Source organism: Martes martes, assembly GCF_963455335.1.
Source record: "Martes martes genome assembly, chromosome: 1".
Classification (NCBI taxonomy): Eukaryota; Metazoa; Chordata; class Mammalia; order Carnivora; family Mustelidae; genus Martes; species Martes martes.
Genome location: NC_137888.1, coordinates 138,551,114 through 138,577,275, shown reverse-complemented (window position 1 = coordinate 138,577,275; position 26,162 = coordinate 138,551,114). Strand labels below are relative to the sequence as shown.

Genomic DNA, 26,162 nt, shown 5'->3' with positions numbered 1-26,162 from the left:
TGTTCCTGACCTTAGCGGAAAAGCTTTCAGTTTTTCTCCATTGAGAATGATATTTGCGGTGGGTTTTTCATAGATGGCTTTGATAATGTTGAGGTATGTGCCTTCTATCCCTACACTTTGAAGAGTTTTAATCAGGAAGGGATGCTGCACTTTGTCAAACGCTTTTTCAGCATCTATTGAGAGTATCATATGGTTCTTACTCTTTCTTTTATTAATGTATTGTATCACATTGATGGATTTGCGGATGTTGAACCAAACTTGCAGCCCTGGAATAAATCCCACTTGGTCGTGGTGAATAATCCTTTTAATGTACTGTTGGATCCTATTGGCCAGTATTTTGGTGAGAATTTTCGCATCTGTGTTCATCAAGGATATTGGTCTGTAATTCTCTTTTTTGGTGGGATCCTTGTCTGGTTTTGGGATCAAGGTGATGCTGGCCTCATAGAATGAGTTTGGAAGTTTTCCTTCCATTTCTATTTTTTGGAACAGTTTCAGGAGAATAGGAATTAATTCTTCTTTAAATGTTTGGTAGAATTCCCCTGGGAAGCCGTCTGGTCCTGGACTTTTGTTTGTTTGGAGATTTTTGATGACTGTTTCAATCTCCTTACTGGTTATGGGTCTGTTCAGGTTATCTATTTCTTCCTGGTTCAGTTGTGGTAGTTTATACATCTCTAGAAATGTATCCATTTCTTCCAGGTTGTCAAATTTGTTGCCATAGAGTTGCTCGTAGTATGTTCTTATAATTGTTTGTATTTCTTTGGTGTTGGTTGTGATCTCTCCTCTTTCATTCATGATTTTATTTATTTGCGTCCTTTCTCTTTTCTTTTTGATAAGTCTGGCCAGGGGCTTATCAATCTTATTAATTCTTTCAAAGAACCAGCTCCTAGTTTTGTTGATTTGTTCTATTGTTTTTTTAGTTTCTATTTCATTGATTTCTGCTCTGATCTTTATGATTTCTCTTCTCCTGCTGGGTTTAGGCTTTCTTTGTTGTTCTCTCTCCAGCTCCTTTAGGTGTAGGGTTAGGTTGTGTATTTGAGACCTTTCTTGTTTCTTGAGAAAGGCTTGCACTGCTATATATTTTCCTCTCAGGACTGCCTTTGTTGTGTCCCACAGATTTTGAACTGTTGTGTTTTCATTATCATTTGTTTCCATGAATTTTTTCAATTCTTCTTTAATTTCCTGGTTGACCCATTCATTTTTTAGAAGGATGCTGTTTAGTCTCCATGTATTTGCGTTCTTTCCAAATTTCCTCTTGTGATTGAGTTCGAGCTTCAGAGCACTGTGGTCTGAAAATATGCAGGGAATGATCTCGATCTTTTGGTACCGATTGAGACCTGATTTATGACCCAGGATGTGGTCTATTCTGGAGAATGTTCCATGTGCACTAGAGAAGAATGTATATTCTGTTGCTTTGGGATGGAATGTTCTGAATATATCTGTGATGTCCATCTGGTCCAGTGTGTCATTTAAGGCCTTTATTTCCTTGTTGATCTTTTGCTTAGATGATCTGTCCATTTCAGTGAGGGGAGTGTTAAAGTCCCCTGCTATTATTGTATTACTGTCGATGTATTTCTTTGATTTTGTTATTAATTGGTTTATATAGTTGGCTGCTCCCATGTTAGGGGCATAGATATTTAAGATTGTTAGATCTTCTTGTTGGACAGACCCTTTGAGTATGATATAGTGTCCTTCCTCATCTCTTATTATAGTCTTTGGCTTAAAATCTAATTGATCTGATATAAGGATTGCCACCCCAGCTTTCTTCTGATGTCCATTAGCATGGTACATTGTTTTCCACCCCCTCACTTTAAATCTGGAGGTGTCTTCGGGTCTAAAATGAGTTTCTTGGAGGCAGCATATGGATGGGTTTTGTTTTTTTATCCATTCTGATACCCTGTGTCTTTTGATTGGGGCATTTAGCCCATTAACATTCAGGGTAACTATTGAGAGATATGAATTTAGTGCCATTGTATTGCCTGTAAGATGATTGTTACTGTATATTGTTTCTGTTTCTTTCTGATCTACTACTTTTAGGGTCTCTCTTTGCTTAGAGGACCCCTTTCAATATTTCCTGTAGAGCTGGTTTGGTGTTTGCAAATTCTTTCAGCTTTTGTTTGTCCTGGAAGCTCTTTATCTCTCCTTCTATTTTCAATGATAGCCTAGCCGGATATAGTATTCTTGGCTGCATGTTTTTCTCGTTTAGTGCTCTGAATATATCATGCCAGTTCTTTCTGGCCTGCCAGGTCTCTGTGGATAGGTCCGCTGCCAATCTAATGTTTTTACCCTTGTATGTTACAGACTTCTTTTCCCGGGCTGCTTTCAGGATTTTCTCTTTGTCGCTAAGACTTGTAAATTTTACTATCAGGTGACGAGGTGTGGACCTATTTTTATTGATTTTGAGGGGCGTTCTTAGCATCTCCTGGATTTTGATGTTTGTTCCCTTTGCCATATTAGGGAAATTCTCTCCAATAATTGTCTCCAATATACCTTCTGCTCCCCTCTCTCTTTCTTCTTCTTCTGGAATCCCAATTATTCTAATGTTGTGTCGTCTTATGGTGTCACTTATCTCTCGAATCCTCTCCTCGTGTTCCAGTAGTTGTTTGTCTCTCTTTTGCTCAGCTTCTTTATTCTCTGTCATTTGGTCTTCTATGTCACTAATTCTTTCTTCTGCCTCATTTATCCTGGCAGTGAGAGCTTCCATTTTTGATTGCACCTCATGAATAGCTTTTTTGATTTCAACTTGGTTAGATTTTAGTTCTTTTATTTCTCCAGAAAGGGCTTTTATCTCTCCGGAGAGGGTTTCTCTAATATCTTCTATGCCTTTTTCGAGCCCGGCTAGAACCTTGAGAATTGTCATTCTGAACTCTAGATCTGTCATGCTACCTATGTCTGTATTGATTAGGTCTCCAGCCTTCGGTACGGCCTCTTGTTCTTTTTTTTGAGGTGAGTTTTTCCGCCTTGTCATTTTGTCCAGGTAGGATTTGCTTTCTCCTGCTGTGGAATTCCGCTGTTCTTGGTGACTGAAGTTGGTTTTGGATGGTTTCTTGTTGATCTTCTGGGGGAGGGGCCTGTTGTAGTGATTCTCAAGTGTCTTTGCCGCAGGCGGAATTGCACCGCCCTTGCCAGGGGCCGGGCTAAGTAATCCGCTCGGGTTCGCTTTCGGGAGCTTTTGTTCCCTGAGCGCTTTCCGTAGAGTTCCGGAGGACGGGAATGAAGATGGCGGCCTCCCAATCTCGGCCCAGAGGAGCCGAGAGCTTGGGGTTCCGCTCCTCAGTGCGCTCTCAGAGCAAAGCGCCCAATAGCCCCGCCTCCCTGGCTTGCGGTCGCGCCTCGAGGAAAGCAGTCAATTGTTGGAGCTGGAGAAAAGCGCCGGGTCGCTTTTGTCTCCGTGGCCTCCGGCCGCGCTCCGAGCCCACCCAGCCTGCGACCGGCACAAGGTAACCCCGGGCTTAGAGCTCACTCCTCGGCTTTGTCGCTGTAGCCGGCTTCCCCGCTCTAATACCTGCGAGCTCTGCGGCACTCAGACACCCCCAGTCCTTCTGTGACCCCGCGGGTCCTGGGGTTATGCTGACCCCGCCTGGGTTTCCCCCCAGTTTAGCCTCTGGAGCGATGTCTCCCAGTGGAGCAGACTTTTAAAAGTCCCGGTTTTGTGCTCCGTCGCTCCGCCGCTTGCCGGGTGCCGGCCCCTCCCCCCGGGGTCTATCTTCCCGTCGCTTTGGATTCACTTCTCCGCAGGTCCTACCTTTCAGAAAGTGATCGATTTTCTGTTTCTGGGATTGTTGCTCTTCTTCTCTTCGATTTCCCGTTGGATTTATAGGTGTTCACAATGGTTAGATAAGCTATCTAGCTGATCTCCTGCTACCCGATGTCGTCTCAGCCTGCTACTTCTCCGCCATCTTGACTCCTCCCCCCCTTTCTGCAGTTTTTAACTTCATATTTCAAAGCTATGTTGCTTGAAGTCTAAAGATTCATGATGGTTATATTTTCCACCAGATAAATAATTTTAAGGCAGATGGAGACTGAAATATTGGGCAACCACATGGTTACTACTACCCTCAATTTACTGAAATAAATCTCAAAACCAAAGACTTTTCAAAGGTATAGGGAGTTGGTGACAGGTGTACCTGTGAATGAGCAAAGGACACATGCGTGTAATAATAAGATGTTTTATTAATCAGGAAAAGTGGCATGAGGCTATATGCTTGGTCTTCTAATCACTTCTTCCTGGAGTTTGAGTCTTCTTGCCATAAATTTTGTGAGAAAAGACAGCAACTGTGTCATATCCATGTATCCAGCAACTAGCACAGTGCTCTCTCTGCCCTGTCCTTAGTAGACACTTGGGAAGTAGTTGTGAATGAATGAATGAATGAATGAGTGAATGCAGAAGTACAAAATACCAAATATGTGTTACAGACTAGGGTAACCGGTACCAGCATTTGTCCCACCTCTCCATCCAAACATGCCATTCCTTACAGAGCAGACTGTCATGTTCTATATTCCTTCAAAAATTTTCATAGGCCCACCCTAGGAACCTCTTCATAATATACTAAGCATTCCTCCTGAATGTGTACAGATTTCTTATTTCCTTTATGATCCCCACTGAGAAGGCATAACAGGCATACCATAGTTGGGTGCGTATAGCCCTGGCTATTGACTAGTTTCTGGGTCAGAGGTAACCAGCCCCTGCCAGAGAGATCAAGTCCCAGAGCAGAAAAGACAAGTTGTCCTCGTGATGAAGCAAAGTCACATCCCTCTGGTAGTTGAGTTCCTCACGTTGCCATGTGAAAATACTAGAGACCAAGTGTCAGTTAAAAATAACAAGTCTTTTAAAATCTGCAGCAATGTGGGGGAAGACCAGGAAAGAACAGGTCAAAATAACAGTGGTTAACTCTAGGACAGGTTTCCATTTTTTTTTTATCTCCTTTATACCTTCTGTGTTTGCAAACATGTCCATGTGAACAGGTATTATTCTCATGCTTAAAAAAAAAAAGGTTGAGGAAATGTAGTCCTTTGAGGTCTTCCACTCTAACTACACTTCAGCTCCGGGGCTTGTCATTTCTCACACCCGCTCAGTTCTTGGCTAGAAATACTAATGTCTCACACTCAGCAGGAACGGCTTTGAATTCAGTCAGGGCTGCTGGTTCTGGGGCTAGGACATTGCATGGCACTGCGCCTCCCTCCAGCGCGCAACATCCTGCCAGTCATGCCATCCACATGCAACTGCCAGGGTGCAGGCGGGGAAATAGAATCCCACTAGGCAGTTCAAACGGGATCTGATATAAGCAATCGGTTATTGCCCTGGTGCTAGAGCACCAAAAGAGCAAAAAGGAAGGCTGATGTAACCCAGCTGTGAGAAGCGGTGGTCACCCATAGAGACGTGCTTGCTAGGATCCAGCTCAAAGCAGCAGTCCTGGGGTGCTGGCCCTCAAAGCCCTAGGAAAGGCTCCAACCAGCTACTGCTAGAACCTCTGTGGGACACACAGAGACTGCTTCTGGAAATGCCAAAAGATATAGGAGGTTCCCGCCAGTAGCCGCTGCTGGCAGGTGTTCGAGAGGGGATAGGTGTGGGGGGGATATGAGGTCATGAAAAAGAGAGAAGTGCCTTCTCTCTTCTCACCTTCCCCTCTCCCTCTAGTGCCTCCTATTGGCAGAATCAAATAGAATGCCCTCTGGCAAGGGACTGTGGGAAAGAGTTTGCAAAGCCCCAGCCCCAGAATCACAGAGCAGAGAATAGAAGGGTGGCTTTGGAGCTGAGGGGCAGTTAGGAACCAGCTGGCACTCAGCTTTTGGGTGGGAAAGTTGGCTCTTTTTGTAAGGAGCAGTCAGCCTGCTTTGTCCATTGTACTGTTCCAAACTTTCCCTTTGAGCGACTACCAATGTCCCATTTCCAGCTATCTCTTAGCATTTCACGAAAAGCACCTTTCCTTTATGAAGGAACTATTCATTGGTTAAGCTCTTTATAATCGTTTCTGGCAGCATCGATATGGGACTGAGCTTGGTGGCATAAGAGGGGTCAGGACTCGGGGGCCGATCATTTTCACACTCTCCTTCCCACTTGGTGTATTTGTAAGACCTATTCTCCTGAACTCAACTACAGAATAATGGGAACAATGTCCTCAATCAAACGGAGCAGCGATTATTAATAGAACTTCTAATTTTCTGAACAACCACGTAACCTTTATTGAACTCAGAAAATGTCTCACATCTAACAAGAAATGTCTGCCTGCTTCTTAGGTAATGTGTCTCGCTGATGCTGGGCATGTGAGAGAGTTTCAGACTCATCACGAGTGAACTTTTCAAATCATTTGTGTCAACCTGTCCAAACCCTGTGTTGTAGATATTAAAATTTCAGCTGCCTAATATTCTGAGCTAGAAATTGTATACATATATATTTTTTTAAATACCCCACAGGTGCAATTGTCACTCCGTTTTTAACTTCATAGGTAACGATATCAACAATTCACGGTCAAGACCTTCCGTTTAGAAAAGATTTAAGCTCAGATTCTTCAAAAACAAACTTGGCTTAGGGGTCAGTGGACATAACTTTGATTTTCCCATATTCCAGTTTTTACCATCGAAACCTCAGGGTCCTCATTTGTAAAAAGATATAATAAAGTGAAGGTTGTGAACATCAGATCATATCACCTATGTAAAAAAAAAAACAAACCTATGAATGCATGTAACCACTCTTATTCTTGCAAAAGGCAGACAGGTGTAGTGGTTTACAGCCTAAAATCTGGATCCACAAGACCTGGGTTCATTTCCTGGCTCTCCCATTTAAAAGTCTTTATAACCTTGGGCAAAGGGGTCACATCTGATAACTTTAGATTCTCTGACTGTGGAATGGGGATGGAACCACTCACATCATAGATCGTGGAGAGTATGAAGGGAGGCGTTGTATGTAGGACACTTGGCAGAATGGCAAGCATGCAGCAAGCGCTCAATAAATGTTACATGCTGTCAGTATTATTGCCGTCATTATAATCCTTACTTTTCAGGGAGCCATACAGACATGTTCAGGGGCATGGTGAAACATATATTAACATGTTAACACAAAGATCATAATCTTTTTTCTCTACTCCATTTCATTGAATACAAATAGAAATTTTGTATTTGTTATAGATTTTACGACAAAGCCAAGGCCCATGTTGGGTCTAACTGGCCTTTGCGCTGGAGCTAGGAAGAGCTCCCAGTAGCTCTTGGTACACATTTGTGCATTTCATGTGGGATCTTATTATTTATTTGGTGTTTTAGAAACTGGCTGACTTCTCTTTTTCTGGAAATCTTAGTTTTCCAATCACTTGAATTTATTTCTCCTGAAAATCCTGTTCTTCATTTCTATCTCTGACTGGTAAAATCAACAAGGCAAGTTGATGACCCAGGCCCAGTGTCTTTCATATAAGAAAATGGGTAGCCAAGTGGGTCTTGTTTACAATAAACTTTTTCATAACCCTAGAGATGGTAAAACAGAAGGGTACCAAATCACAGCCATTAAAACAATCATTTTTAGATGAAAACTATGTTTTTGAAGGGAAGTAGGAAAATATTGCTGTAAATGTTCCCTCACCGAGAAAACATTAGTTGAAGTCCCAACAGAGAATACCCAAATGGTACTCATTAATTGTTTCAACGCTGCTCAAAAGAGTCAGTTTTACAAACGCTGCTGCTCTCAGAGAAAGGAGTTATCCTCTCATCAAATCTTTTATACAGTAGCAGGCTAGAGAATGGAAAGCCCATGCTTTCTTAATGTTGCCAACTGTTCTGTAAAAAATTTGTAAAAAATTGCCCTGACAAATAGTATGTCTAATATTGTACGGAGTAAACCAAGTTCTCCCCCAGATAACAGTGACACTTAGTGAACCCTCTTCTCTCTGATTCCCTTTCCATCCACCTCAGCCACCTTAGGAAGAGAGCATGGCAGCTCCTCTCTCAGTGTGCAACAAAATGGCCAGAACCCTATGCCGTTATCCAGTTTTCTAGAATCTATGATTAATGAGACATAACAATAACAACTCACATTTACTGAGCACTTACTACATGTAAGGCCCCATCCTGCACGTAACAGAGACAGGAACTCCAGAGACATGAACACAGGCCTAGCTTGTGGGTGGCACTTGGTAAATGGACACTTTTCTTATATCAACTCATTTAATCTTCATAACATCTCTGTAAGAGACATACGCTCTTGTTCCCATAGGAAAGCATACAAAGGATACTAAAACAGGCTGATGTAGATACTCTGTCCAAGCATCCAGATTGCATGTTCAGAATAATTTTAGCCCAGTCACCCACCCTATGCACAACCTCAGTTCACAGCTGGATCTAGACCGGGAAGACTGACGTGACCTCCACTGAAAGGATGGCATAATGATTTGCAGAGCATCTATGGTTTGAAGAGTTGGGGTTTTTTGGTAACTCTTTCTCCCCCATGTACTTCACTTCCATGGCCCTTTGCACTTCTACTAGAGTACCAAACACGACATCCTCTAGTTAAAATTATGTTCTGTCATCTCTGTCACTGGGCAGTGCTGGCAGAGGGAACGAGGAGGGCTTAGTCATCCCTGTGCCCATCATGGCACCCAGCTGAGGGATGTGCATATGGCAGGTGGGAAGCAGTGTCTCAGCAATCAAGAACACTTGCTCTGGGTTCGCATCCCAACTCCTCCTCTCCACCAGCTGGGAGAAACAGGGCAAGTTTCTCTGTCTCTCTAACCCATTGTTCCATCAATGAGCAGAAAACAGCTGTAAATGTCTCTTCCTTTCATTTGGCTATTGATGAGATATTGGCTGTGTCCTCAGGAATTTCCTGGAGACCTAGCAGTCCCCAAGAAACTTCCTGTATCGGACCCTTACTCACATCTTAGGGACTGCCTGGTGAAATGGTTGAAGGCAGGACTCTGAGCAGCCTCCTGACGTCCTGACCTTCAACCAGATGCTCTGTGCTTGGCAAGCTCATGTCAAGATCGTGAGCAGAGAAATGGGCAGGTGAGCAGAAGGAAGGTTTCGCCCTTCTTAGCCAAACAGGGCTTGCTCTTGAGCTCCCCAGGGGAGGGAGCATGGTCCTCATTGAGCTGTTGCCATCCGTCATTTTAATCATAACATGCTGTTATTGTTCCATACATGTTCGTAGATAACCAGAACATCAGTGAGTTGAAAGAAGTTCACAGGGCTGCTGGCCAAGCAGCATCTCGTCCACAGCTACAGACAAACAAAACTCTGTGATGTGTGGAACAAGTGGCCATCTGTAGATGGTAAATGTCAACATGGCTAGAGTCTTTCTTGGCATTACAAGTTCCAAAGTGCCCATCTGTATGAAGCTCTGTTGCACACAAAGTGGCTGCTTGCTTTCCAAAACTGCTGGTCCTGAAAAAGACCAGAATTTGGGGAGGTGTGGAAGTTATTAAGGGAAAGGCATTTAATCCAAATAAATTACTCTTGAGTTAAACCTTGCTCAAAAATATGGTTTGCATTTCTTTACTGACTAATAGATGTCTCTGACAACCCATGAGGGCTAAGAAGTCTATCCCAGCTCTGATTCCAAACTCAAGCCAGGGAAAATCCAGATGACTGATAAGAAATAATAACAGCTTTTTCTTTTTCAGCTTTAGATATGACACTGTAGGATGCTTCCGTTAAGTGTGCATTTTTAACAGTTTTATTGAGACATAATTCACGCAACAGAGTCCACCCACTGAAAGTGTACAATTCAGCGGATTTTAGTATTTTACAGAGTCGTGCAGCTCTAACCCTAATCTCCTCTTAGGGCATCTCCATCACCCCCAAAGAGCACTTGCTCCATTAGCAGTCACTCCCATCCCTGAGCCAACCCACCACACACCCCCACTGCCCCACCCAAGATAACCACCCATCAGCTTTCTGTCTCTGTGTGCTTTTTTTAACCTAGACATTGCCTGGTGGTCCCTTCCCTTGACTTATAATTAGAATCAAATGATAAGTGTTCCCTCAAAATCTGTCATTTTTGAGAAAATTCATTTTCTTCATGCCTCACTGAGCCTTCCCTCCTCCATTCAGCCCCCGTCTCCACCACCACCTACGGAAGAGAACATCGTTCTTCATTTCACGAGTATTTATTAAGGGTCTGCCGTGTGCCACACACTATCTGAGCACTTGGGGTAATGGGTGAACAAGACAAAGACCACTGGCCTCAAGGAGCTGACCTCCTAGCACGGGGAGACAGAACAATAAGTAACAAGAAGGAAAGAAGTAAGGTGTGCAGCATATTAAGACATGCTACACACTGTGGGAAACGCAAGACTGGAGCAGGATGAGAGGAGTGGGGAAGCCAGTGCACAGGGAAGGGCAAGTCAGCAAGGAGCAGGTGGTCAAGGTAGGCATCTCTGCGAAGTTAAAGTTTGCAAGACTTAGTGGAGGTGAGGGAGGGACCTGAGCGGGTGCTGGGGGTCAAGCATTTTGGGCAGAGGAACAATGCCCATGCAAACTCTCTCTGGTGGGGGCAAGGATAACATATTCCAGGAACAGCAAGGAGTTGGTGAAGCTGAAGTAGGGAGCAAAGTAGGAGACGATGGCAGAGTCAAATGGGGCAGACAATGGGCGCCCCAGCAGCTTTTCGAGCAGAGAGCTCACCCGCTGACTTATATATTCTCAAAGGACCACTCCGACCGCCGTGTTGAAAGGAGATCCAAATGGAGCAAAAGCAGAATAGGGAGGCGCCCCCAGACACTATTTTAGAGCAGTGGTGCTCAACCTTGGCTGCACATCTAAACCCCTTGGGCACCTTTACAAAACTGAGGCCTGAGATCGAACTGGTTGAGGATACAGACTGGGCACTGGGACTTTGCAAACCCACCCGGGTGACTCATTACGCGGCTCCGGTTGATATACAGTGTTTTAGGAGCTCTAAGCGGTCTCACCGGTTCCACTCTGCAGCTGGGAAACAAAAATTCACAGCTGACCCTGGCCACCCCTGGCATGGCTGAGTGGAGAGGGGACCAGAGACCTCACGGCTGCGGGAGGGCCTGGACGGGAACAGCAGGCAGTGTGCCAGCAGGCTGAGCCTGCGTAAACTTGAGGAATGGAACTTGAGGATGTCAGTCCCCTTCTTTGACTGGATCCAAACGTGAGCCTGAATGTGAGAACTGGGCTTTCTCCCCGCACTTGACAGAGGGCTTGTTGTCATCTATCAGGGCAGAATAGAAGGATAAGATTTGAACCTCAGGAAGTGAGTATGTGACTCATTCAACTGTATAATTGTGGTGCACCTGGCATTGTGCAAGGAGCGGCTGGTGAAAAGATAAGGGCTAACCATCCTTGCCCGAGCCAAATGGCCCAAAGTGAATGCCGTATAATATTTCAAAATGTGTTATTTGTGGGAAGCCTTTAAATAAGGTGGGGGGGGAACCCCTCAGTTGCATATCTGAGCTGTTGGCATTTTTAATTCAGAGGGATGAATAGAACATTATTGTGTTATATCGGTACAAGTACAGCAGGGAAAAAAAAGATGCCTGGAGCCGCCGTGAGCGGAGCATGAATCAGCAATCTCATTCTATTGTTCAGAAAATAATCACAATGCTGGGAGGATGGAATTTAAGAAACATGCAGAAATGCCCTCCCCCCTCCCCAGCAGGAAACACACTGGCTAAACCATGGCATCTCGTTTTTGGCTTCCTGAGCTGGAAGGAATGTAAAAATCTTGGAGAGAATTTAGGGAAAGCTGATTTATAAATATGGAAAATACAACCCAGAAGAAATGAGAGATGATTTAGACACAGCGTCAGCACCCTCTCCGAGGTGCAGGCCAGGCCAGAGTGTTTACTCCCTCCTGATCAGGAAGGAGTGTTGCCCTAGCTTCAGTCACTAACAAGTGTGTCTTGAGTACCTGCCGCATGCTGATCCCTGGGCCAGCGGGTGAGGACAGGAAGGGGTGGTCCCTACCTTTTAGCTTCTGATCTTGGTAATGGGCAGGCAAGTGCAGGGAGGCTGGAAAGCCATGAGAGGTTCTGGAACTCCTGCACGCACCAGACTCATCACCTGGAGGGCTTGTTAAAAACACGGCTGCTGGCCCCACCCTCGGGGTTTCTGATTTAGTGAATCTGGGTTAGGTCCTGAGCATCTACATTCCACAGCATTCCTGGGAGATGCTGCTGGTCTGGGAGCCACACTTTGAGAAGCTAAGGAAAGAAGTACCTGAGCCAGGAAAGGGGGAAGAGGGTGGCTTGAGTACAAGAAGTCCACTGGTAAGGTGCAATGGATTTGTTGCCACTTTTTAAAATGTGTTCTCTGGTCCATAGCTAATGGTTTTTGATTAGCTGTGCACTTCGGATAAACCCCAGTGGCCATGATTTTGCCACCATCGGGAAGGATGGCAAAAGGTGGGGGCAGAGCGTTCTCTGCAGGCCTGTGAAATCAGACAGGACATAAAAGAGTAGGGCTGTCCATTGACTCCTAGCCACTCACGGTAGCAGGTGAATGGCGTCAGGGGATAAGAGAGTGACAGTAGGGCAACCTACCCCCACAGTTGTGTTCAGACTCAAGACTCCCTGGGAGTTCCATGGCAGACCCGTGGTTACACCGTGGAATGTCTTTGATTTTTAAGGGAAACCCAGCAACGACTGTCAGACACCACACACTACTGTTAGGCTGTTTGGATCTTATTACTTAAAAAATATAAAGTTTGTTTCTTTTGACCTGGGGTCACTGTGAACAAATTACTAAAACACGAATGGTGTCATGAACTGAGAGAGTTGGGATCTCTGTGTCCCAGAACTCCAGGAGAAGGGATATGTGGACTTACACACTTTTTCTTCTCAGAATCATACATTTGAGTCAGCGCATTTGAAGAGATATACATTCTAACTTTAACCTAAATACCAAGGAATAAAAAACATTAAAAAATTATAACTACGTGAATCTTTCAGGGGCTTTTCCTTCTTGTCTCCCACCTGAATCTGCCCATCCCAGCTCCCTGCCTCAACCCTTCACTATGGTTCCTGTCGTTATTTTGAAATAACAATGCTAAATTCTCATTCAGTGCCCCAGCCCTTCCTTTATGACTTAAGTGCAATGGATTCCTTCGTACAAATTTGAACTAGTAATTGCTCTGGTGCATTCCTGAAAATCGCCTTTAAAACAGATTGTTAAAAGGCAAAATCCAGCTGTGTGTGCTGTACTATGCACATGACACTTGACTAGAAACCATTGCCTTTACCAATAAAGTTGGCCCAAAGGACCTTCATCAAGCAGCACCAAACAGGAACCCAAGGAAGGGGAGAATGGAGACAATGTAAAGTGTATGAATTCTCTTTCCGCAGGAACTGTGTAACATAGTTCCCCTTCACCTCCCACCACTTAGCATTTAAGAAGTGGTAAACAATTATAACGGTATTTGTTAGGAGAATTCTGTTTTCCTCAAAGTAATTTTAGGGGCAAATCAGTCTTCATAAGACCTCCTTAGGGAAGATGATTATTTTTCCCTGAGGATTAAAAATCTGCAAGGTTAGGCACCTGGGTGGCTCAGTCGTTAAGCATCTGCCTTTGGCTCAGATCATGATCCCAGAGTCCTGGAATCGAGCTCCGCATCGGGCTTCCTGTTCAGCGGGAAGTCTGCCTCTCCCTCTCCCACTCCCCCTGCTTGTATTCCCTCTCTCGCTCCCTCTCTCTCTCTGTGTCGAACAAATAAATAAAATCTTTTTTAAAAAAATATCTGCAAGGAGCTCACGGCAGATCCCAGGGGCAGAGAGCATGAACCCATTCTGGGCGGTGCCATCTTCCCAGGATGTAGATATTCCCTCTGTCAAACGCTGTCCAGGGTCTGGAGAGTGGGGAGACGGGTGCAGGAAGTAAGTTCTTGTTGGTTGTTGTTGCCTTATTCATCACCAAACACTTGTAAGAAATCAATAATAAATCATTTGCTTCAGTCCTAATGTTTTATTTTCACATTCTCGTTTGTTGTTTTTCATGCATGTGTCTTAGTGAGTCACCTAACCACAATTATATATTCAAGCATCTGGTGGTTCTGCGTGGTACCCTCATTCCTCGGGAGTTATTTAATTCCCCTGCCATGATGAATTCGTTTCCAGTGCCTTCAACACACACACACACACACGCACACGCACACGCACAAGCACACAAGCACACGTACTTTATTTTCCTTGGCACGGGGAAGCTAACCTATTCTCCACCAGGTGTCAGTAGAGGCAGTTTTAACTGCTCGCTTTGGTCAACAGGGCCTCTGTTGAAGCTGTTTCTCCTGCTGTGTCAGACATTTCCTCAAACCACTCATCTGCTTCCTCTTAAGAGACAAGTTTCTTCTCTGAGAAACATTCAGAGATGATGGTCCCCCTGCAGAGAAAGGTAGCTTGGAGGCAAGTGTGCTGTAAACCTAGGCGGCATCCAGTTGATTCTCCTAAAACTTCTACCGGCTGTTTTCTTCTTGACTTTTCTGTCACTACGTTATGTGGCTACAAATTGTTCCGAGTTCCATTCAGGGTGATGATAAAGTGAATGTAACAGATGATTTTAGATTCACAGGGGGGTTTTGTTTTAAACCTCAGTCTAAGCCCAAGAACCCCATTCCTACCATTGCCTACCACTTAGTCCTCAAAGCAGAAAACAGGATTTTACTCAGGCTGTGGCCCCAGAACCTAGCACGTGAGAATTGAAGAATACCACCATGGGTCAACATTCCACTTTGAGGTGGATGACCTTGTCCCCACCCTGGGAACAATGACTCTTGACTTTGAACATCCCCTGACTATTCTGTTGGTAACTGGCAGACCCCCACACTCTTTCCATGCTGCAGTGACTTTACCTGGGAGAGAGAAGGAAAAAGAATGGAAGAGAGAGAGAGAAAGGGACAAGTATTTGGCATGGACATAGGTTAAAACGAAGAGCAGAAATGAGCCTCACAACGAGATTGTTGGATATGAATTAAAAGAGGTGGGTGGGGTAGACATGAAGGCTAATCATTTTACCAAGAACAAAAAAATCAGCCACAGCAAATTAGGCCCAATTTCAATCACAGATCCTGGTTGTATTATCTCACTCTCCAAACTTCTCAGCGACTGCCGAAAATCCCAAATGAAAATTATAGTTTTGCCACTCAATAGTCATTTGCTGATGTCCCCTACATGGGACCCTAGTTGCTTGCCCACCATATCCAGCAGAGGAATTTTGTCCCTTCCTTCTGCCCCTAGAGGTGATCCACTCTGACTAATGTCTGGGCCACAGCACAAGTATAAGCTACTACTTTTTTCCACATCTATATCATAGCCTTGTGTTCCATTTTAATCAGCCCATTCCCAGTCTAACTGTGCTGGCTTTTCAAATTATTTCTCCTATTGATTTTTTTCTTACACAACACTGCCAAGTAGGGTTAGTTTTACCAGGTAGAAAAGGTGGATAACAGTGTGGTATGACTTGAATTACACCTTGCCTCTGTTCTCTTCTATTTGACCTCTTATTACTATCATCATATATTCAACCATTATATATTCACTTCATTGGAGCCTAGATTTACTATTAAAATGCAAAGACTTCAGCAAAGAACAACTGGGGCTGATTTAGGAAGTTATAGACTTGGGGACAAATTCATCTGGGTACCCAAACTTCTTTGTTCCCCATAACAAATTTAAGTGACCACGAAAGGTAACCTTGAAAGGAAAGAAAATTCCCAAAAGGTAAAATTAAGTCTAGAAAGAGGAGAATGGCAGATGGAAGAAAGGAGAAATTTCACCTCCATTTTATCTTGGTGATGATGGGATCTAGGGAGGTGGATTTCTGTGTTGTTATAAGTCTTTAAACCATCTCAGGGTAACCTCAAAGCAGAGGCCAGATAGCAGTTCCAATTTCTCACAACATAGGGATGATTGGGCCTGGCTAGGAGATTAGTAGATCATAATAGTGACTACAATAGTAATGAAATCTTCCAAAACCTTATGTTGATGTCCTACTTTTAAATCTACAAAGCATTTTTTATAAAGATTTTATTTATTTATTTGACAGACAGAAATCACAACTAGGCAGAGAGGCAGGCAGAGAGAGAGGAGGAAGCAGGCTCCCTGCTGAGCAGAGAGCCCGATGCGGGGCTCGATCCCAGGACCCTGGGATCATGACCGGAGCCGAAGGCAGAGGCTTTAACCCACTGAGCCACCCAGGCGCCCCTACAAAGCATTTTTAAATCCCCTTGGTCCTCATCATAATCCTGAAGGGTAGTAATTTTGACATCATTTTACAAATGAAACTCAGAGGGGTAAGGAGCCGTCTGAGATGGCCAGCCTACTGAGTTGAATCTGGAATGATGCCCAATGATGCCCACTCTGGAGTTCTTTCCTCTATACCTGGGCTTGAACTTGTTCTTAAAAATGTTTCCCAAATGTCAGAGTCAAAGTTTTGATGGAAATGGGACCTTCCCTATAAGGGTCAGGGGATGGAGAGGGAAACTCCGGAAGGGAGAGGATATTCAAAATGGGGGCACAAGGCACCTGATGAATACTCACAACCTCATTGTCCTCCTTGCATGAGGTGCAGACCACTCTGAAGGGACAGCCATTTGCCTTCACCCAGCTGTGTTTCCAGATGCCACAGAGTAATGACAAGGCCAGAGTGGGGACCAAGTGGGGCAGGGGGCTCTGGTCCCATCCCATAAAGTCCAATAGTGCCCTATGCCCCACAATACCAAATAAACATAGTAAAAACAGTTGTTTGCAAGGTAAACACAACTTCAAGACACATCCGCAAGCATTGCCCTCCACTCATATTGATATGACCTCTAAAATCCTTCTATTTAGGAAGAATGGATTATCTATGTTTGTGTCAGGTGCCAATGTCAGGTGAAAGGGTGGGCATGTCCTCCCTCGAGAGCTTTCCTGGTGTTAATGGTCGCAGCTTAGAGTCTGTGGTAACCTAACATTTAGGTATCTGACATTTTGAACTGAATCAACAGATTTGCCGGTGAATGTTACCCCAACCCACCCCCCAGTGCACTCATGACTTCCTTGGACAGCCCATGAGGCCCCTGTTCAAGTGTTAACAGATAAGCTCTGTATATCTCACTGTTTTGTTTTTGATTTTTTTTTTTTTTGACAGAAAGAGAGAGACAGAGAGGGAGCACAAGCAGGGGGAGAGAGCGAGAGAGAGGGAGGGAGAAGCAGGCTTCCTGACAAGCAGGGAGCCCAACGGGGGGCTCAATCCCAGGACCCTGGGACCATGACCTGAGCCGAAGGCAGACGCCTAACGACTGGAGCCACCCCAGCGGCTCTTATCTCACTGTTCTCATGCATCAGGCCACATGATACTCTGGTGCCCTCACTCCTTTGGGGTCCAAGGAGAAGCACACTAAGAAAGATGGCCTTGAAAAGGCCACCAGCACCCTCCTCAGAAAAGGTTGATGTAAAGACGTGAGGGGGATATGGGGTTTCATGTTAATTATGTACAGCTATATAAGCAATGACTCACTGGGTCCATATGGAAGGATTTTTCAAGGGGTAATTTTTACCGTTGTCCATTTAATGTTGTCATTTCTATAGAAAAAAGGAAACACAAGGGGACAAAATGTTGTGCAGTCTGGGCAACTGTACTGGGGTTTTCCAAGATAGTTAGGGGTGTTCTCTCTGGCCTTAGTCTAGCTTTGCGACCTTGAACACTAAGACAGGAAAAAAATAGCAGTGATCCTGCACAAAGAGGTGCCACCAAAGGGGTTCGGCTCCTGAGGAATCCTCTCCACACTACAGCAGACTTACCTTTCTCAACTTGGGTCTTTCTCTTCAGGACCTTCCCTAGCTCCCTATTACCCTTATGATGAAGTCTGATTTCTGTGGCAAAACTTTCAAGACCCTTCACCATCTGGCCCCTAAGTATATTTGCAGCTTCTTTCTTGGGAATGTTCTTTTCCCTCCCCACCCCAAATCATGTATCCTGTGCCAAGATGCTCTACTTTTTGTTCTTCTGTTGATCATGGGCCATACTCTTTATTCTTCTCCTGGAAAATATCCTGGCTCATTTTTCAAAGCCAAGCTCAAATGTCACTGTGGGTCCTCCTCATATAGATCAAATTAATCACACTTGCCTCAGTGCTTCCAACCACATCTTTTATCCCTCTGGTCAACTCTTCTGCTGCTAAGGTACATGCTGGTTCTTCACCTAAGCCCTCCAGGAGCAGGCAATATGAATAATTCATCTCAAATGATCTAGAGCTTGTGAAGGTGTCTGATGGCATAAATGGAGTGGCCCTAGACCAAATCCTGGTACTGCTTGTAGGTCCCATTTTCTTTGCCCCTGACCAAAAATAGCTCACACTGGAGGATTTCTCTGCCTTTAGTGCCCATGGTTCTTGGTCATGCCACTTCAAAGAATGGAGAAGTAGATCAGAAGAGTGGTGGGCAGCAAAACAAAGTGTGTTGAGCAAGAGTGCAAAGCTCCTGGAGATGGAGGGGACACAAGAGGGTTGCTCTTGGAGTTTCTATGTTGAGAGGGTTTTATGAGCTCTTTTGCAAAACTATCTTAAGCAATCAGGGTGTGCTGAGTTGTGCCAATCAGGGCTTTGGTCACCTATCTGTCTACCTCTTAGGTTAATGTCCATATGTTAATGGTCTCTTTTGCTGACGTCTGAGAGCTTATGTCTTAACTGCCCCTTGGCTGTGGTAGTGACAAATGCTTTGTGGTTAATTGTCTTATTTTAGGACATTTTGCAGAAGTCACTTCTGCAAAGACTGCAAAGCAGAATGCTGGTGAGGTCCTGTCTAAGCTGCAAAGCAAGATGTTAATGCTGTTTTAGCTGTCCTGACTCCATACTTTCTTGTTGGGGACCCTGGCTTTGACTACCTAACTGTCCAACTAACTCCTAACAGCGTGTCTCCTTTTCATCCTATTCAATAGGTTGTATTTGTACTACCAATTTAAGTCTGAAAATATTTGCCAAATCGTCTACCCATCTTTCAAGGGAAGGGGACTGTAAATTTCATTATATTCTTTGAGTAGACCAGAGCACCCCCCACCCCCACCCCCAAGCAGTTGAGATCCGCAGAGCTAAAGGAATGAAGCTTTAGAGAAGAACTTTAAGGGGAAGCACGGAGTAGGCCTTTAGCAAATTCCTGGAACCATGTCACATACCTGGCACCTGCTTTGTTGCAGAATAAAGACTGGTCTTCTCAAGGGAGGCTTGATCTGTCCTGAGAACAAGAGCAACCCGAGGTCGGGAGAAGGTGTGCCTTTGTGCATTTTCTCCTGCCTGGAGATGTGCACCTTCTGTCGAGCAGAGAAAGTCCCCTGTCCCCTCAGGGGTCCCCAGCAACACCTCTCCAGCCATCCTCTGTCCACTAACACCCTGAATTCTTTCCACATGACAGCTCCTCAGATATTTGAAGATCATCCCCTAACCTTCATGTGACTGCCTTCTACGTTTCTTTAAGATGTGGTTTCCATCAGCCTGAACATTCTACTTGAGGCTTTCTCTTAAAATATAGCAGCCCAGACATGGCCTGGCTGTTGTCCTATAGGCTACATTTCCATCCACGCAGTCCAAGATGGTCTCTGAGCTCACAGTAGGTTGCATGGAGCTCAGTGTCTCCCAGAGTCCCTGGACCTACTTCCTATGTGTTTGTAATAATGCTGTATGCTTTCCAGTTTCAAATAACTCAGTAACAACTTCTCCATCCTTTGTATGTTTTTAAATATAAATGCATTTTAGGGGCACCTGGGTGGCTCAGTGGGTTAAAGCCTCTGCCTTCAGCTCCGGTCATGATCCCAGTGTCCTGGGATCGAGCCCCGCATCGGGCTCTCTGCTCTGTGGGGAGCCTGCTTCCTCCTCTTTCTCTGCCTGCCTCTCTGCCTAGTTGTGATTTCTGTCTGTCAAATAAATAAAATATTTTTTTAAAAATGCATTTTAGGTGTTTTGGAGGTGAATGTCCACTTTTCCATTCTTGCAAGGGGAACGAGCTTCACCTAAGGGACATGGCATTGGACTGAGTGTGATAAGTGGGCGGAAGAAGGCGCGGCCCTGAGCGGTTCTCCATACCACCTCTTGGCACACCATGTATGCGGCTGGTATGTTTAGCCGCTCCGGGCCAGCAGGCTCTGCCTTCCCAGCCAGCTGGTAAAATTGATTATAAGTTCCTTGAGGGCCAATAGCCTCTATTAACCTATTTGTATTCCTGGGTTTTAGCCCAGTATTAAACGCCCAAATAGCATCCATCCCAGTGTCTTATTATTTCTACTTCCTTAATATCTCTTGAGTCCCTCACCCCCCTCAGCCACCACCCTAGTTCTTGCTGCCTTCATCTCTCCCTTAGACCTGCTGTAGCCCTCTGACTGGTCTGCTTTGGCTCGGTAGCCATACAGCTTTAAAAACTCAAATTAGATACTCAAACTCTCCTTAAAACTGCATTAGTTAAAAAAATTACATGGGGGCATCTGGGTGGCTCAGTCATTAAGCATCTGCCTTCTGCTTAGGTCATGATTGCGGGGTCCTGGGATCAAGCCCCACGTCAGGCTCTCTGCTCAGCGGGAAGCCTGCTTCTCCCTCTCCCACTCCCCCTGCTTGTGTTTCCTCTCTCACAGTGTCTCTCTCTGTCAAATAAATAAATAAAATCTTTCAAAAAAAAAAATTACCCAGAGTAGTCCCTGTGCCTCGAGCACTAGAATGAGAAAAAAGCATTAAATCATGACCTGTGGAAAGGCCTAATGAAGACAAGAGCCTTTGGGTCCAGATCACCTCTACTGAGAAGCCTCTCTGGATAGTCCCAGGTAGAAGTGATCTCTGCCCCCTTTGAATCCCAGGCCCAAGGGGAAACCTGTGTACATTCTTGCCTTTTTTAACATGATTCTCCCCCTGTTGCATTAGCAGACCCTGCTGGACAGGCCCAGGGGCTGTCTTTGGGCAAAGCCTGGGGGACTGCCTGAGCAGAGTAGCCCCTCAATCAGGGCCTCTGGACTGACCGACCAAAGAAATGAATGATTCCTGTAAAAGGCATGTCCTCCATTCCAGTGGAGCTTGCCTAGGCGGCTAAACTGAGTGCCATTCTCCACCTCAGTTGGTGCTAAGATGCTGAAGCTATGAAAGGAGCTTCACCTTTGAGGGTCCCAGGACGCTCAACCAGGACCACGTTGGGTCTCACTGAGGACTCTTCCCTGCCCGTGAGCAGTGGGACTTGCTGAACAAGTGATGTGCAGACCATGACTCAGCCCTTCGGGGATGGAGAGCAGCCTTCTGGCACATCATCACCTGATACTTCCTCCTCACTGACCTACTAAGTGCAAGCCTTCACCAAGTTTGTTTCGTGACCAAACACACACACACACACACTCAGCTTTCTTAATTTTTAAGCTCTTTGGACTTTGTTTTCCCCTTTGACCTCAATGACCAGCTGTTGAGCCCCAGGCTGTGGTGGACCTCCTCTGTACCCAGTCCTCGGGACAGGGCGCTTCGCCGATCCCACGCTATGTCACAGGACAGCCAGGAAAAGAGGCCCCAGACCCCTGCCTACTCAAGAGGGTTATTGGACTTTCCTACAATTACATTATAAAACTCAAGAGGTCATTGAAGGAAAATAGCACTAAATACTACCAAATGCCAAAGTACCATGATAATAACAGTACTAGTATACTATTAATGCTCTAGCAATGGTAATCGTACAGTTACAGTAATGGTAATACTAAATGAGAATAGTACTGAGTAGGCAAGTTAGTACTAAATTTTGTGGTGACAATATTTTTAAAGCCTTAATCAGATTTTTTTTGTTTCTGGGTACTTTCTACTTCATACACAATACCTTTCTGTAGGTCATATGCCTATTCAATTGAAATTTTGAAAACAAAGAATTTTTTTTTTACTTGATGGTATGGCAAGAACATAACTAGGATTTTATAGTTTCACCTTTGGGATCATAAAAAGGGAACAAAACTATTTGGACACATTTGTGTTAATATTTTAATATTGGTGTTATCAGTCAAGACTCTTGGTTGCAAGTGGCAGAAACCTGACAGCTTATGTAAACACAGGAATTGTTTTGCTTAGGAAAGACTGAGGAACCAAACCCTTGAAGGGACAGGAGGGACACAGGTTGGCCTCAGAGAGAGCTGGAAGCAGGGATGGAGGCCACTGCATGAATCTGAGATGGACCCTCCTCACTTGGAGAAGGAAGGATCTAGACTGAAGATCCCAATCTATCCTAGCCCCTCTCAGGAAAAGCAGCAAGTCAGTGTGCTGGTAGCGTTCTTAAAATTGAGATGGAAAAACAGACATGCAATCTTGAATAAAAATAATGATGTTAAAAATGTATCTATCGAAGGAACCCTGAGATTATAATTAAAACGTCTTGTAAATTTACACATATCACAGAGCCCGCCGATGCTTCAATTTCCCTAGTTGTGAATTGAGAGTAACAAACTGCCTCAAGATAATTAATGCATGTGATATTGTTTGAAACAAAAACATTATGGAAAATACAGGTTATAACCTGTGGTATTTTTTTTTCTTGTCTTTTTCTTTGTAGGAGGTGTCAGTGAAAAAAAAGGTCCAGAATGATTACTAACCTATGACTCCCAACAGTATGACAGGTATCTATTTTTTAAAATTTTCTTTGCACGTCTCACTTTTGTTCCACCTAGAGAGAAATACAGGGTTTCTAAAAGACCAACCTAAGAGTCTTAGCAACGCTTATTTCCAGTATCACTAAATGCAGATACATCCTGTGAATGCATCCCGACAAATGAGCTTTCATCTTCGTCAGAAACAATGAGAGGCATCATCGCCAGAAACCTATGGAGAAGAAATGATGAGTAAAAGGCTAGTTTTTAGCTATGCCGAGATAACCCTTGTACACTAGATATGTTGACTCTTTACATTCACTTAGATCAATATAATAAATGGCTCTACCCACTTAATGACTAGAGCTCGGGCATCTTCCCCCAGATGGACTGTTTATTCCATTTAGCAGTAGAGTCAGAATGGAATATGATTAGATTGCAGCAGGTAATTAGGTAGAAACTCTTAACAAGGGACAAAGGAGACAGGAAGATAAGGTCGCAATAGCATGAATTCTTTGTGCAACACAGAGAGCAGGGGTTGCAAACTCAAAGGCCCCAGGTGCCAGGCGGATAACCTCAATGCTGGAAACGGGTTGGGTGTGAGGGAAAACAACAAACAACACTGGAATACTCAGGTTCTCTCTAAAGAGTAGCCATTCCTCCACTGTAGGTGATCGCTGACAGGTAGGGATGAGCCCCGGAATGCCCAGAGATTTCAAATTTTTGAAAGAAGTTGGAAATTCAGATTTTAAATGAAATATTCCCCCTCATAAATATTAACAATTAACTTATAAAAAATGTCAAAGACCTACGGGCCCATCAAAATACATCTGCCAACTAGAATGAACCCAGGGGCCATCGGTTTACAAGCTCTGCTATCTACCTTCCAGCTTAGCACCAAGCCCCTACCCATTCATATGGTTCCCATGACAGCAGGGCAGACGCCCGTAGACCTCTGTGTCATGGGTATAGCTTGACTTCTGATAATCCATTCCTGTCATGACAGACTAAACATGCAGGACAATTCCTCCAAGAATCCACTCCCCAGTAGTCCTGAGAAATTGAAGTGACGTAAAGCTCCATTCAGCCTTCTGCAATTTTGGAAGCCTCCCAATAACCATGCACTGCCTCTCTCAGCATCACTGCCCTGCCCTTCTACCCACCTACACTGGAGCTCTTGGCGCAGCACAAAAGATGGAGTGCCGGAACAAACCAGAATGATTCACACCACTAAGCGAGGGCCTCAGAACCACAGCTCATCATTTCCTCCTATTTTTACTCATGAACAGGCATCAAAACATACCCACCCCCTTTCTATTGTACTGCCAACCCAGCCAAAATCCTCTCCCACTTAAATCTCACCCATTCTATGTCATAAACCTGGTCGTTCCATGGGAAATTGGTACAGATCAAACTTAGCTAGCTCCTTCATGTTTACCAAGGAGTGGGCATCTCAGCCAGAAGGAATGAAGCCTAAGTCTTTGCAGGCACAGGCACGTGGGAGTACAGATATCAGACAGCAGCAAGCCATGCTGCAAAACCTAGGGAAAGTGCTCCCCCACTGACACAGGATGGTGTGGGATCAAGTGCAATACGGGGGTGGCTCTATCCTCCATGAAAACCCGCCCACTCAAAAAGGCCTCCAAAGATACAGTCTCAAAAAACATTCGTGTCTGAAACGTACCAAAATGGCAAAGCTTGGTGTAAAAGTGGGTAATAACATGGCTTTCCCTTGCCTTGGGGTGGGTTCCAGATTGAGTCCAGAATAAGCGTCCATCCCAGGTTCCGACAGAGCAGGAGTCAGCAATTATTTTTAAGGAGCCACAGAGTAAAGATCTCTGTTATTGCCGACGACTCAGCTCTGCCCCTGCGGCCGGAAGAGCCATGGACTGCACACAGACAGATGGCTTGCACGTGTTTCAACAAAACTTTATTTACAAAACAGGCAACAGGCCAGCTTGTGCCCAAGGACTGTAGTTTGTGGACCCCTGGTCTAGAGTCTAAGGTAGTCCAGACCATCTTACTGTGGAGCAGAACCCGCAAGGCCAAGTCAGCTCATCTCCAGAACTGAGCTAGGAGTCTAGGCTTACTCCAGGACAATTCTAAACTGAGCCAGCTTTTCCGCTGATCTTGTAGAAGCCAAGATCCTTCCTTGCATGCTGAGCTGGATCTGCAGGTGCCTCCCAGTAGAGGAGGGAGTTTTTGCTTCCCAGCATTTGCTTCCTAGTGTAGAGACTAACAGTAGTTTTCTATTTGCAAAAGCAGTCTATTCCATATATACATATGCTCAGTGCATGTTAATGGACTCAGCTGAGAAAATTATTACTTGAGACTCCCTCGTTTGTGGACGAAATCAAACAGTATCCTTTTCCCTCTCTCTTTTGCTATGATCTCAGGCTTTGTGTTTATTTTAAGAAACCTAAAGAGCTTATTTTATTATGGAAGACCATAGTAAATTTGTAAGCCATCAGAACTAAGTGCTTGCTTTAGGAGCCTAATTTAAAGGGCAAATATGCATATTTTCTTCTTTGAAAAACATAATAGGGCGCCTGGGTGGCTCAGTGGGTTAAAGCCTCTGCCTTCGGCTCAGGTCATGATCTCAGGGTCCTGGGATCGAGCCCCGCATCGGGCTCTCTGCTCAGCAGGGAGCCTGCTTCCTCCCTTCTCTCTCTGCCTGCCTCTCTCTGCCTACTTGTGATCTGTCTGTCAAATAAATAAATAAAATCTTAAAAAAAAAAAAGAAAAGAAAAACATAATAGGTAATATTGCTGTTATGCAATACTGGCTATCAATTAGCCTTTATGAAAATAAGACCATTCTTTAAATGAACAAGAATAAGAACACTGAATCTATTTTCCTAAAAGCAAGCTGACCAGCATTTTCAGATAAAAGAGCCATGTTGTTGGAATGCAGTCTCTTTCAGCCAGAATGCTTAATAAATTTGTATGTTTTGCATTAACTCAAATGGAAATTTGGTTATTTTCTGGGGTTATTTAATATCAGATACAATGGAGCCAGATCTTGCCAAAATTTTCTTGTTGCTTTACTCTACCTAGTTTGAAATTGGGGCTGTATGAAATCACTCATTGAAAAATACTGATTCTTAATGAAGAAAGTAAGCAAGTGGCTTAATATAGCATTTTATTAATCTGGACTTAAGCACTGCTTCCTAAGTAATCTGAGGGGAATTCTGCTAACACTTATGGCATTATAATGAGCTTGGTTTTGCATAAAACCATGATTCACCGCATAGAGGAGTTTGTTGCAAAATATGAATACCTAAAGGTTCAAATATGGGAGTTAGAGGCTTTTGGCCTTGGTAGAAAAGGAAACTAAGAACTTGGACTTCTCCACGTGTGCCTGAAGAAGCAGAAGCCAGGATCCATTGTTTGCACTGAACCTGGCTTTATGAAATTAGGATACATCATGAAGTTTGCACAGTATTTGATGTTCCCATCCAGTTGAGCCCCCAGTCAAAGTCAAAGTCTTATGAATCCTTCCATGTGAATAAAATATTCCCCATTCAGTTGTTCAAACTGTCCCTCTTCTTCGTGGCCTACTTGTCCATTTCACTTCCCTGTTGTGATGTTTGCCTTTTTCTTTCTCAAGATACTACTGTTGAGTGTATCTCAGGCACCAGGAGAGGGATGGTAGCAAGGATA

The 26,162-nt window shown here is 44.4% G+C and overlaps 1 protein-coding gene across 4 annotated transcripts in view; it reads left to right on the top strand.

Moving 5' to 3' along the window:
* The window catches only part of THRB (thyroid hormone receptor beta), a gene marked incomplete at its 5' end in the record, with an annotated part of 375,783 nt that overhangs the window by 251,387 nt on the left and 98,234 nt on the right, over positions 1–26,162 (top strand). For all 4 annotated transcript variants that reach the window (XM_080809566.1, XM_080809568.1, XM_080809565.1 and 1 more), the window contains one exon: positions 22,467–22,530. In XM_080809566.1, coding sequence (XP_080665692.1) covers positions 22,509–22,530 — 22 coding nt within the window. The remainder of the gene's footprint in view (positions 1–22,466; positions 22,531–26,162) is intronic.